Source organism: Xiphophorus couchianus, chromosome 3 (genome assembly GCF_001444195.1).
Source record: "Xiphophorus couchianus chromosome 3, X_couchianus-1.0, whole genome shotgun sequence".
Taxonomy (NCBI): Eukaryota; Metazoa; Chordata; class Actinopteri; order Cyprinodontiformes; family Poeciliidae; genus Xiphophorus; species Xiphophorus couchianus.
Window position 1 is genome coordinate 9496524 of NC_040230.1, and position 12387 is coordinate 9508910.

Sequence of the window (12387 nt, forward strand, 5' to 3'; positions counted from 1 at the left end):
TAAATCCTGCATTTTATTTCATGAATATAAATTGTATTGAATTATTGAATGCAGCTACTAAGCCAGACAAAAATGGTACAAACAGTCTTGGAGCAAAGCAGAAAAGAATAATTTTTTCTGCATATGTGTGAACCTCCGAGGACAACTATCAGTGCATTTCTCTATCAAGTAGCCTTTTATGTTGGTCACACAAAAGTCATTCCTGCCTGAAACACACAGACAGCAACCTGCTGTGAATTTGCCAGTGCATAAGACAACTCCTGTGGAGATGTTTTTCTCTGACAGCAGTTCTGAGACAAGTTGGAATGGAAAGTAAAACAGATGCAGAAAATAATGAAACAATGACAGGTAAAAAAAAAAATGCAAAGGCAAAATGTTTGATTTTTAGCTAGTGAATAGTTACATAAAAATGCAGCAGTTGTTTGTTTGCAAAGTTTTGTTAAACTAAACCTTTGATCAAAATATTACACAAAAAATACCTGCTTTTGTAACATAACACAAATTAGGCAATTAGGCAAGTAAACGGCTTCTCATTAAAACATTGAATGTAAAGTAATTTATCAACATAGAATGCATTCTTATTTGCCAAGTTAAGTTAAAATATGAGGCTACAGATGATAATAAACTGAGTCATTTCAGAGCCAAAAGAGCTACCTCTACTTTGAGAGTTGTGCTAAAAGAGCTGGCTCTTTACAAAGAGACAAACTTTTCATTACTACCTGATTCGAAATCAGAGTCAAGCATCCCTGAAAAAGTCTGTAAATGAAAAATTTTGTAAATGTTCCTGATCTGACAAATGGAAGAAACTTCAGAAGATAATGAAAAAAGAAACACAGTGTAAGTATTCTCACACTTGGCTACTATTACTGCCACTGTGATAAAAATAAGTAGTACTGAGTCAAATGTCTGAACTTACTGGGCAGCAAAAATTGAGTGAAGCATTGAACTTTTAAGTGGGTCTCTTTTGCCACGACTTTACATGAATTTGAATCTGCGATTTATAAATATTTTAAGTGCAGAACAAATCTGACGTGCAGGTTAGGTCAGACTGATTCTCACCTCTCCACATAATAGCCCTCCACAGGTGATCCTCCATCAGCACTGGGCGGCTGCCAGGTCACAAAGACGTAGTCCTTGTTGACATCGGACACCTCCACTGCCAAAGGAGATGCAGGGCCTCCCGGCACTGCAGCCGACCCATCTAAGTGAGAACAGAAATGAGTCAGAAAAAGAATTCTGAAAGTTAGGACAAAAAAAATCCAACACTTAATTATTATGGAAGGATGGTGGATGAAACAAATACAAAAGAGAAAAGAAAATGGAACGTTTGCTTCAACCATCCACCAATCCACCATCTCAAACGTATCAGAAAAAGTCTTAATCTAAACTCTTTTATTGGTTAATATTTGCTCTTACATAAGTTGTAAAAATAACCAAAATAATCTAGATCAAACATGCATGATGTAACTTAAACAAAGTCAGAGAGAAGCTACAAAAACACATAGTAAAACTGTCATTTTTGAAGGGATTGAAGAAATAGGTAGATGTTTCCAAACCGGTTTCTCATGCTAGAAATATATTTTTAAACAACAGAAAGAAGTTGCCATCACATGCATCTGTTTTTATCCCTTAGACCTCCAATTATTTGTTTTTCTTTTTTTTGTGCAATGCTGTACACGCTTGTAATGCAAATATGACAACTGAATTAATCAGGAAGCTTACTTGCAGAAAAGTTAGAAGACTTACTAATTAGTTACTCCAACTGTTATAAAAATTCTACTCTTTAATGTTTGCAACTAAGGACTGAGACAAGAGACAAGATGATAACAGAAGCTTTGCAGAAAGCTGTATCTGTATTTGGAGTCATATGCTGTACACACAAAGTTTATGAATGATGCAAAGCATATCAAACTCCTTCTGAAGCACACACACTTGCATCACAATGAAAAACAAACATGAGCCAAGCATCCTCACAAAGCTGAGCGTTTTTCCAAGTGGTTTATATACATTCTGCAGATGCCGTGTCAGAGGTAAAACTGCAGCCCATGAGGACCATATAGTTCCACAGAATGAAGTTAACAAGCTCTCCACTGCAGAACAGTTTGATTGATGGTGCAATTTCAGTGTATGAATCACTGCTGTTTGCTGACAGGAAATGAAAGCAAAACTAGAATTTGGTGACGACGACTAGTGTTTGGAGGAGGCGAGGTTGCTCAAATACTATTTATCTAGGATGGGACAGCAAATGATGATTCTACACTCCAAGCTCTAAAGGTGACTCCAAAGCACCCGTCAGTTTGATAAACATCGAGTTTGACTCTGTAGAAGAAATCTGGGCTCCAAGTTTTTGAGAGTTTCTATGATCGCCCTTGCATTGTCGAAGAGACTTAGAAGACCCTGAAAGTAAAACTGGGTAGAAAAATCACAAACTAGAATGTTATTTGTTTTACAATTTGGTCTTTCCTATTCTTCTTCTTCTTATTTTTTTTTACTAAATCTTTAATGGATAAAGGAAAAAACTAAAGCTGGCAGTGTTCTTAAATTTTACAAGACGATATAACAGTGATGGCCAGAATTTTCAGCTTTTAATGATTCGTACAAAAACATCTTAAAAAGAATTGGTTGGACAGGTTTAAATTTGAAATATTACACAATACTGCGACTCTAGACATTTGCAAAGGTATTCACACCTGATGAACCTTTGCACAACTTGTCATAATACAATTTTATATATAGAATTTTATAAATTGGTCAAAAAGCAAAATTTTGGTATCTTCTGTGTAGAAAACATTGTTTAACATGTAGATTGTTTTAAAATTGTGCGTCTCACATTTCTGTTTCATGTAAGTAAAACTGAAAAAAGTGTATTCACATAAAATGTTTGCTTTGTGTTTTTCTGTGGTTATGTGACAAAATGCAAAAAGATCCAAGGTGGTGTGATCCCTCGCAAGTCACTTTTTTAATCAATGCAAAGTGAAACTAATTTGTAAAACTATGACCTCCTCCTTCATCTTATTTCTCACCTTTAAGGTAGACAAAAGCCATGTGTTCCTCAATTCCATCCCTGGTCCTCAGTCTGGCACAATAAACACCTTCATTCTCCTTGTATGCAGCCATCATAGTGATGATGGATTTATTGTCAAATGTCTTAATGTCCACATTACTGGACTGCTGCAACTGTATGCCTGGAGGATGACAACATGGTTGAGTGTCAGAAATGTACCATATTTAAATTGCCAAAAATGTGCCACAAGCGACTTCAGTTGCACTACCATCTCTGAACCAGAGGACGTCCTGCTGGAAAGGAAGCAGGTCTGATGTGAAGGTACACTGCAGGGAGAGGCCACTGCCCTCCTTTACCCAGGTGGGTGGAAAGGAAATGTCAAACTGGGCTTCTTTTTGTTGCTGCAAGCCTAGAAGAGGCAGAAGAAGAAGGTCAAGCAGTGCGATGTCATAAAAATGGAATTAAAAAAAAGAGAGAGATGGGAAGGAAAACCAAAGGATAATATTTTGAGTGAATGCTCTTTTGAACTTGTTTTGAACTGATTGAACTACAGGAAAGGATCCTGATGATGAGAAATGTAGGTACATTCTGTCATTCTGCCATCAAAACTGATGTGTGCAAATATACCAACTTGTTAGTAGTCTGGTGGGAACACACCCAGCCTCTTCAACATCAGAAATGGAAGGATATGAAAGAAAACCAGAGGGTTTTTAGCTAATTAAAAAAGATATTATTATGCTGAGTGGTATAACCATAAGAAAAAATAAAGCCTTCATACAAAAGACCACAAACATAAAACATCTCCACATGAAGCAGCCTGTGGGAACACTACATAAAACAACAGTAAAGCTGAAAATGTGGCACATTTTGAAAGTGAGCAGCTCCCTTCTGCTATCAGTCATTTCCTGGCTTACCAAGGCATCAATCCATAAAATCTGGGCATGAACAACATGTGTTCCAAGCAACTTGTCAAATCTGGTTGTCTGGAGTGAATCTGTCACAAACAGACCACAAAATGTTTCTTATCATAATTATATTCTGCTAAGCTAAATCACCGTTAAGTTAAAATACATATCTGCTTGTCATCATTCAAACCATTGAATATAGGATGACAAAGATAAATATGCCACAGTTGCACTTTGTTTATTGGTTGATTTGTGCTGAAGGAAAGAATCATCTTCTCACGAGATAACCAAGTATCATTTAGATAAAAAAGAGGGGATGCAACTCTACAGGACATTTTCTATGATGAGCTTCTCCTAGATGCTGATAAAACTTCATTCAAAATGATTACTATCTGATTTCTTACTTTGGGGAAATGTACTATATTGATTGTAGAGAGAGAGCTTCTGGGAACATACTGTTGTAAACTAGATTAAATCGCATAATCTTGATATGCATTTGTATGTATTTTCAGGGACGTCTCCAATTTAAAATCATTTAAAGTGACAAAAACTTTATAAATAAACATTTAAAATCAAATTTTACGCCTACAAACAAATAATGGCCTAATTAAACTATTTTAGATTTACACCATAAGATCAGGGGAAATTGCTTACTAAATGAAATGCAAAGTCTCCTTACTATACAGATTTACATTTCAGCACATTCAAAGTTGCAAATCAAGCACATCCCAGATTTGCTATTTAGGTTGTCTCTGAAAAGACTGAATAGACATAATACGACTTATTTGTTTCTAATAAGTCCAGACTTGCCCAGATTATTCTCGTTTTTGAAGGACTTGGAAACTATATTATGGAATAAAAATCTAGTTGATTAAAATATTTGGGTTCCACATTAAAGCCAAACTCTAAAGTACTAATTATGTATGACCTCATTCCTCAAAGTTTTGTTTCTGATATATTTCTGCCTTTTTTCTACATACATTCACAGGACATCCTTGTCGAACATTATGAACAATCGATCAGTTCTAATGAGTGGGCAGCTTTGTTATTATTGTAGAAACAGCAATATAAATCAATGAACTGTATATTTTGGCCAAAAATTGCTGATCCCCACACATGGTTGAGGCTATATAGGTCAAAGACTGCCAGAGCTGGGAGCAAAATGGGATAAATTTCCTGCTGCTGCCGAGATGAAATATACATGACTGTCATTTCTCCTTAGATATGAGCAAATCATTTTATCCCTGCAGCAACCGACTCATATCTAATTAACACCCTTACATCCACAAACACCCACGGAGAAACATAAATCCAATGATAAACAAACACCAGCGATGCAGTGCACCCTTTCAATCCAAACATATCTTCCTTAAGGAAGCATGGCACGCAGCACTGCTGAGTGTCATGCCACAGTTTTCAAAGCCACCCAGTTCTCCCTCCTTCACAGAAGAAAAAAGGGGAGCTTCAAAGTGTGGCAGAGAAAATGAAAGGGGACACTTTTCATTAGGCCCTGGTTTGAAACTTACCTGTGGTCTGCGTGGACTCTGAACCAGTCATGGCTCCATGATATGCTGAATCACGAAGTAGCAGAGCAGGACAGATTAAAGAAAGGAGGGGAGGTTAAAAAATAGAGAGAGACATCAGGAAGAACATTGTAAAAATGAAGGAGAAGGTAGCAAAATAGGAAGGCAAATCAAACTGGGCAGTGCCACATTTACAGAAAACACACAATATTCTCTGTAATTGAGGTTATTTTAAAAAATAAAACAGATATTTAAAATATACCCAAAGAAAACACACCTTGAGTAGTTGAATAATCTAATCACAATAGTGTAAAGAAGTAGTTCCCTCTTACAGATAATTTCTATTTTAGCCCTTTTGTTGAACCTAAATGTTTTGGATTCTGCGTAAAGTGATCTCAATGTTCATAAAGCAGACAAAAATAAAATAAGTAAATACAAAATCTTTTTTTAAATGAAGATTTCATTCCTTTAAATAAAAACAACAGCCAAAGTACCCTGGTCATTTGCTTAAATTATAATTGCTCCACTTGTTGTTTTGGGACAAAGTGTTAAATTGCACTGCATTATAATATATCAGTCTGGAAAAGGATATGAGGCCCATTTAAGTCTTTGGGACACTAGAAAAATAGTGAGAACCATTTTTCCCCACTGAAGAAAACATAGAATAGGAGTGAAGCTTTTCATGAATTTCTAGCCAATCAAAATGACTCTGACAGCATAAATGTTTTATCCAGGAAGTCCTAAAATAACCAAGAACAACATCCAAAGCACATCAAATCTCACTTAGGCCTTATTCATTCCAGTTTTATGGCTTCATGAGTCAGAAGTACTGAATAAGATCTGATACACTACGTGAAAGGAGGCCAGTTTCCTAGGATACCAAAAGCAGGTGGAGGGCCTGATTACGGCTAAATTATGTTCACCTGTGATTAGCTAACCACAACGGCAACACCAAGACCTCAATTTTTATGCTTGTTTTTGTACTACTGTAACTGTTATTGTTCAACAAAAATCTACACAGATACATGGTATGACCCATGAACGGAAATCTGGAACGAAATTGAGGCAAGTTCATTTTATATAAACATCGTCCACCATAAGCTTCCGGTGGGAGCTAACTAACTCGGTAATGGTCAATGGAAATATGCGGTTTAAGATTCACTGTAACATTTTAATGTATGCTTACTGTGCAGAACTGGAAAAATTGTTGCGAGAAACGCATTGACGAGGCTACAGGCTGTTTGCAAACTTAATAGGAATCTACGTGACACAACTGCCACTGGTGAGTAAATGTTTTTTTTTTTTTGTCAATGCTGTTGCTTTGAGTGAAAGCGGTTGTTTATTTTTAGCAGGACCCGAGATGCTTTTCATAATCTTGCACTGGTTTTGACCGCTTGTTTCGTTCAGGTTCGAACCAGTTTCCTATTATTTCACAATAATTATAGTAAGGAAGTCTAGCCTGCTGTTTTTTTTGGGGGGGGGTGGAAGGGTGTCTAATGGCCACTGAATTAGGTTTGTGATGCTCTCAAGTATTAGGTTTATCTGTTTTACTTTCTCAATTTGAAACACTTAAAGCACTCCTTCTGTCTCTTGTGGTTTTAATGTTTTTGATAAGAGCTAGGAGCATCTTCACTGTTTACTCTAGCACTAAGCTTCTTATATCCCCCCACCTGGACTTACTTGTGGTTCTACTTATATTAAAAGCTTGATTAGAAGTTGTCTGTTTGACTCAAACCTGTGTTCACAGTTTGCTTAGCCACAACAATCTGTTCATGGACAGAATATTCTGTGTTCGTCTTATTAAATTTGAAAATCAGATGAACTGCATGTATTTCAGTAATCCAACTCGGAGTAAAACTCACTAAGATACAGAAAGAGATGTTTCAGTTGCTTTTCTGTTGTCGTGATTACTATGGTTCACAACAAATACCACCACTCAAAAAGTCAGTGTCCAAAAAAAATAAAAATACAGATTGTCAAAAAATTATTTCAGTATATAAATGTGGGCCTGCTGCTGTGATATGCACTCTAGAGGTGTTTTCTTTGGTTCAGGTGTTTCTTTACTCAAACATTTGGAGCACCTGTCCTGAAAAAGTTGACATTTTGTGAAAATCCCCTAAACATTGCTTGATGATCCTCTCAAGGCTGCACGACTTTTCCTTCTACTCAAATTTCCATTATTGAATACATCATACTGTAAACAACCAGCTTCTATAACAATAACATTTTGTGGCTTATTCTTTTTATGGAGGGTATCAGTGGCTGCCTGCTGGACAGCTATCAAATCAGTTTGCTTCCTCGTGGTTATGTAGGTCATAACAAGACTAAGGAACATTTCTGCAATATAAATTATTTTATGTAGTACTATAATTTGCATTTAAGGTTTTCATTAGCTGTTGGTCATTGCAAAATTTAAAATGACAAGAAAAAACCCACTTAATTCTGTTTGTTTTAAAATATTGATACAGAAAATACCCTCTATTTAAAAATGTTCAACATATTTATAAATGAGTTTCTTATATATTCAGGTATTTACATTCATTAAGATGCACTTGTGTTTGTTTGAATATTTTACAGCTGAAATGCAGCCACTAGGAGGCAGTGTTGTCAATACGAAACTAAGTTGGTACAGTATATGTTTTTAATTTAATATTTGTGCAATGCAGAGTTGTTGATACTCATCACTGGATGATTTTTATGAAAGCAGCAACATGTGCACTGAATTTGTCTGTAGATATTTCACTTTGTTCTGAATCTGAACATTTATTTGCTTGATTTTTGCCAAATCAGTTTTCCAGTGTCTCGTAACGAATATAAAGCCTGAAATTGAACTCTTCATTATCTCAGGATCCATCTTGGTTTTCATAATGGTTTGGAGCAAAATATAACTGTATGACATGTATAAGATCACTCACAGTTTACTACTAAGGTTCCAAATGTCGTTGCTTCACCCAGGGCACTCTTGGCAACCACTTTATACTCTCCAACATCTGCCGGAGAGCACCTTTTGTAGAGTACAGAATGCATTGTAAATGTTTGACAACAAAAAACTGCTTATTCCACATGTAGTTCTCTAGCTCATATGGGTTGTTCATATAAATAAAAAACAAACCCCAAGGGAAAAAAATATGTTATTTCATTTTACCAGCCACATTTTGCAGAATATCTTGCCTTGTTCAATTTCTGTTTCATCCATTTATGTCCGCTCCTACAATACGCTTTCTATGCAAATATTTTCAGCATTATAAGACTTTTAATCTTGGACCTACCTTCTGATTTCCAGTAAACTGAGGCCACAATTTTGTTTGAGGCTGTAATTCCATGGTTGGGAAGATATTATTAGTGGTTCACCATCTTTGTACCTGAAGAATAAGTAAATAGTCTTTGTTGATATGACAGTCATGCATGCATGTTCCTTTGAAAACAAAAGCTGCATTTGGATGCTACGTACTCTGGCTTATTGATTACTTGTTTTTAACATTCTACATCAAGATAAAGTTTGGATGACTTTACACAGCTGAAGGTAAACCTTTGATCTTTCATTCTCTCATGTGCCGAGTTTTGTTAAGCACAGACCTTTGCAGCTCTTTGGGCTTGATGGGTCCCATATGGGTTGGCTAAACTCAGGAGTCACAGGTTATCTTGATCTCAGTGTTCATGCATACTAAATATCCTCAGCCCTTTCATCGCCTAGTCTCACAGCAACTCAGGTCTCGGAGTCAACAGTTTGGCAAACTTCCTGAATTTGCACGAGTAATTTTAGATTAATACACGGTGCAGTATTTAGCACTGGGACCTCATCTTGGGAAGAAAATGTCTTGACTTTTCACATGCTGGAGGTCATTGCTATTTTATTTTCTTTACCCGTATTTGACTGTTATAAATGTATGTTACTGATAGTTACATGGCCAACAGCAATTTTCTAATGACTTTATTTTGTATTGCATGAGTACCAAAAACCACATTTCATTAGCTTTTACAGTAGAAAAGAAAAACAAATATTTTTTTGGCAAATAAGGCCCTTTAAAAAGCTGTGTATATAGATAACATTAAGACATCTTATTTCCTACTGAATCTCTATATTTAAAAAGTATGCATACTGAGAGGGGAGCGGATCCGAGGTCAAATACTTTGACCAGAAATGTTGCTTCTCATTTGCATTTTGCCTTTGGCTTCAAATGACAGATTTGACAGTCCAGTCATAAACTGGATGACTAAGACAACTCAAATTTGGTAGTTTCTCAAAAAAAACAAAAAAAAACTCAATAGATTATCTAAAGCCATAGAAATGACATGCAGAACAGACAAATGCTCATTCATACCACTGAATCTTTGGGGATGGACAACCCTGGACACTGCAGGACAGTATCACAGTCATTCCCTCCCAGACGGTGTGAGCTCTCAGAGGGATAGTGAAATCTGGAGCTTTCTGACTTAGTCTCTCCAAGTAGTTCAGATGGGCAGACTTCTTATTTTCTGCCTGAAATGCAGATGATAGACAGTATTTTAAGAAACTAATATATTCTGTGGAAAATGAAATGAAGCATGACAAACTTTGTATTTGTTAGAAATGACAACAAGGAAGTAAGAGATTAAGGTATAAAAAATAAACATTGTGAAGAAATGTGAATGTTCATTACAATGTTGGGCTCTGTTTTTCATTCCTTCTACATAGTGAAAAAACTAATATCTGTAGTGATTTTTAAATATGACAATCTTTTGAGTTTTCTGTTTATTGCAAAAGTATTCATACCTCCTGAGCATTTTCACAATTTTTTCAGGTTACAACTACAAACCTGAATGTATTTTACTCAGATTTTATGTAATTAAATATATTATATAGCAATACAGAGTAGTCCATCGCTATGAAGTGGAAGTAATATAATAATTAAAATAATTAAAATCCCAAAACTGCAGCAGGGTTTTCTAGGTAACCCTTTATCATCTCTAAATAAACTAAATCAGTTGCAACAAGTTGCATTCTTAAATAGTCTTGTGTGTAATTTAGTCTCAGTGGAACAGATGTTGTGTGTTTAGAAGACCTCAGAAGTTTTTTGAAATCATTAGTAAGCTAACGGCACCATAAAGATCAAGGAACAGGCCTGATAAAAAAAAAAAACAATTTCTTGGAATAAATCTACTTCATGTTTTTCTCCCCCTTAACAATTTGACATTGCATAGCATTAGTCTTTTATACAAAATTCCAACAAAATGTACTAAATGCATTGTAAAACTTAGGTGTCAAGTATGTATGAACTATCAAGGTACACATCTCTCTACCTGTCTCCGGAGCGCCATTTTGTCAACACGATTGCGCAACAGATGCTGGTTCCTTATCACATCTATCTCAGTCCTCTCCGCTTCATTGCCAAAGCGAGTCCACTTCTCTCTGTGGTACTCTTCATCTGCAGCCATCGTTTCTTGCAGAACTTCCCTAACACAAAGGAAAATTAAAAACTTTTCTTATTATTGTTTATTTTTTTAATAAGTTATAACAAAGTATAACTGACACCAAGGCAAAACAATTATACGGCTTAGTGGTTGTATTGCCTGCATTACCTAACTTTTTTTTTTTTAATTTGGCAAAGTAGCAGCAGCACCAACAACCTGAGCAGGTTTCATGCACCAATTGCAAGGTGCCACTGATAATTTTTTTAATGAAAAATTTTATTCTCTCCCAGTTTATTTAAACAAATGTTAATTTTCTTTTATGGCTCTTTCAAAAGCTCAGGGTTGACCATTGTGGTTTGTTGCTTTGTGCTTTTGTCATTTTGTATAATGAGCTTGATTTGCTCCCATGTTCCAAAGGGAGTTAGATTTTACTCTTTCAGGACAGGAAAATCAAACCCAGCTGACACTGCTGATTTGCTTGAATTTAAAAAGATGAGCTGCCTGCTACCAAAAATATCTGCCACATATCTATCTTTACAGGAATTCACATGTGGACAGTTCAAATTTATTCTGTTTTTGGTTGGGTGGCACTCTTAGTTTCCCTTTTGTCAAGCTCATATCTTTAAAGGTATAAGGGCAATATAGATATTCTACAACAAAACATAATTTTCTCTTTTTCATAACTGGTGAAAACTTTATATCTGTGCTTACTCTATCGTTTCTTTGCTTTTGAAAGGGAATCAATTCACACGTGTATAGCTTGTTGTAGTTGTGAATATTTCCATATTATGTTGCATCCAACATCTCCTGTGTATAGTATAGTTCATCCATATGTGTAGTTTTAAACATGCTTCACACACAGTCATGGACTTTCCCTGTATTTTCTAGACATTTTAATAGTTGCCCCTAAACAGGGATATTTTTTTCATTTTTTGATTGACAGTCCCAAGAGCTTAATTATTTTAGAACCTACTTCACAAACAAATACATTGCAGCAGCAGAGACTGGAACTTCAGTATTCAGATAATCTCTTCCCTTTGCCTTGATGGCCAGTAGAGTAGGAATAATGGACCCCAAATGGTTGTAATTATTCTATAAAATGCATAAACTGGATGAATGAATATGCAAGTAAATGCACATGCATATAATCATATACACATCTAGGTTCTCAAAACACAGCTTTAACTTGTGAGTTCATTTGATGATATAGTGCAGGGGTGGGCAATCCTGGTCCTCGAGGGCCGGTGTCCTGCAAATCTTAGATGTCTCCCTGGTCCAACACACTTGAATCCAATAACTGAATCACCTCCTAAGTGCATTCAGGTTCTCCAGAGTCCTGCTAATGACCTCATTATTTGACTCAGGTGTGCTGAAGTAGAGATGCATCTAAAAGTTGCAGGAGACCGGCCCTCGAGGCCTGGAGTTGCCCACCCCTGATATAGTGTGTGCCAGTGTTTTTAACTATAACAGTGTTGATAACTTATTAAAAATAAATCTACCATCTAATATAGATCAAACGTGCTATTGCAGCAAGACAAAATATTTAAAACCTGAAATGGCCTGG

The 12387-nt window shown here is 36.0% G+C and overlaps 1 protein-coding gene across 1 annotated transcript in view; it reads right to left on the minus strand.

The window, feature by feature from the left end:
- Positions 1–12387, minus strand: part of myom3 (myomesin 3) — a 58949-nt gene that overhangs the window by 32777 nt on the left and 13785 nt on the right. Inside the window, exons 4-11 of the mRNA XM_028012195.1 lie at positions 10713–10866; positions 9755–9912; positions 8702–8794; positions 8348–8436; positions 5436–5480; positions 3273–3413; positions 3024–3185; positions 1060–1201 (exon numbers count right to left, since the gene is read on the minus strand). Of these exons, the coding sequence (XP_027867996.1) occupies positions 1060–1201; positions 3024–3185; positions 3273–3413; positions 5436–5480; positions 8348–8436; positions 8702–8794; positions 9755–9912; positions 10713–10866 (984 nt within the window). The remainder of the gene's footprint in view (positions 1–1059; positions 1202–3023; positions 3186–3272; positions 3414–5435; positions 5481–8347; positions 8437–8701; positions 8795–9754; positions 9913–10712; positions 10867–12387) is intronic.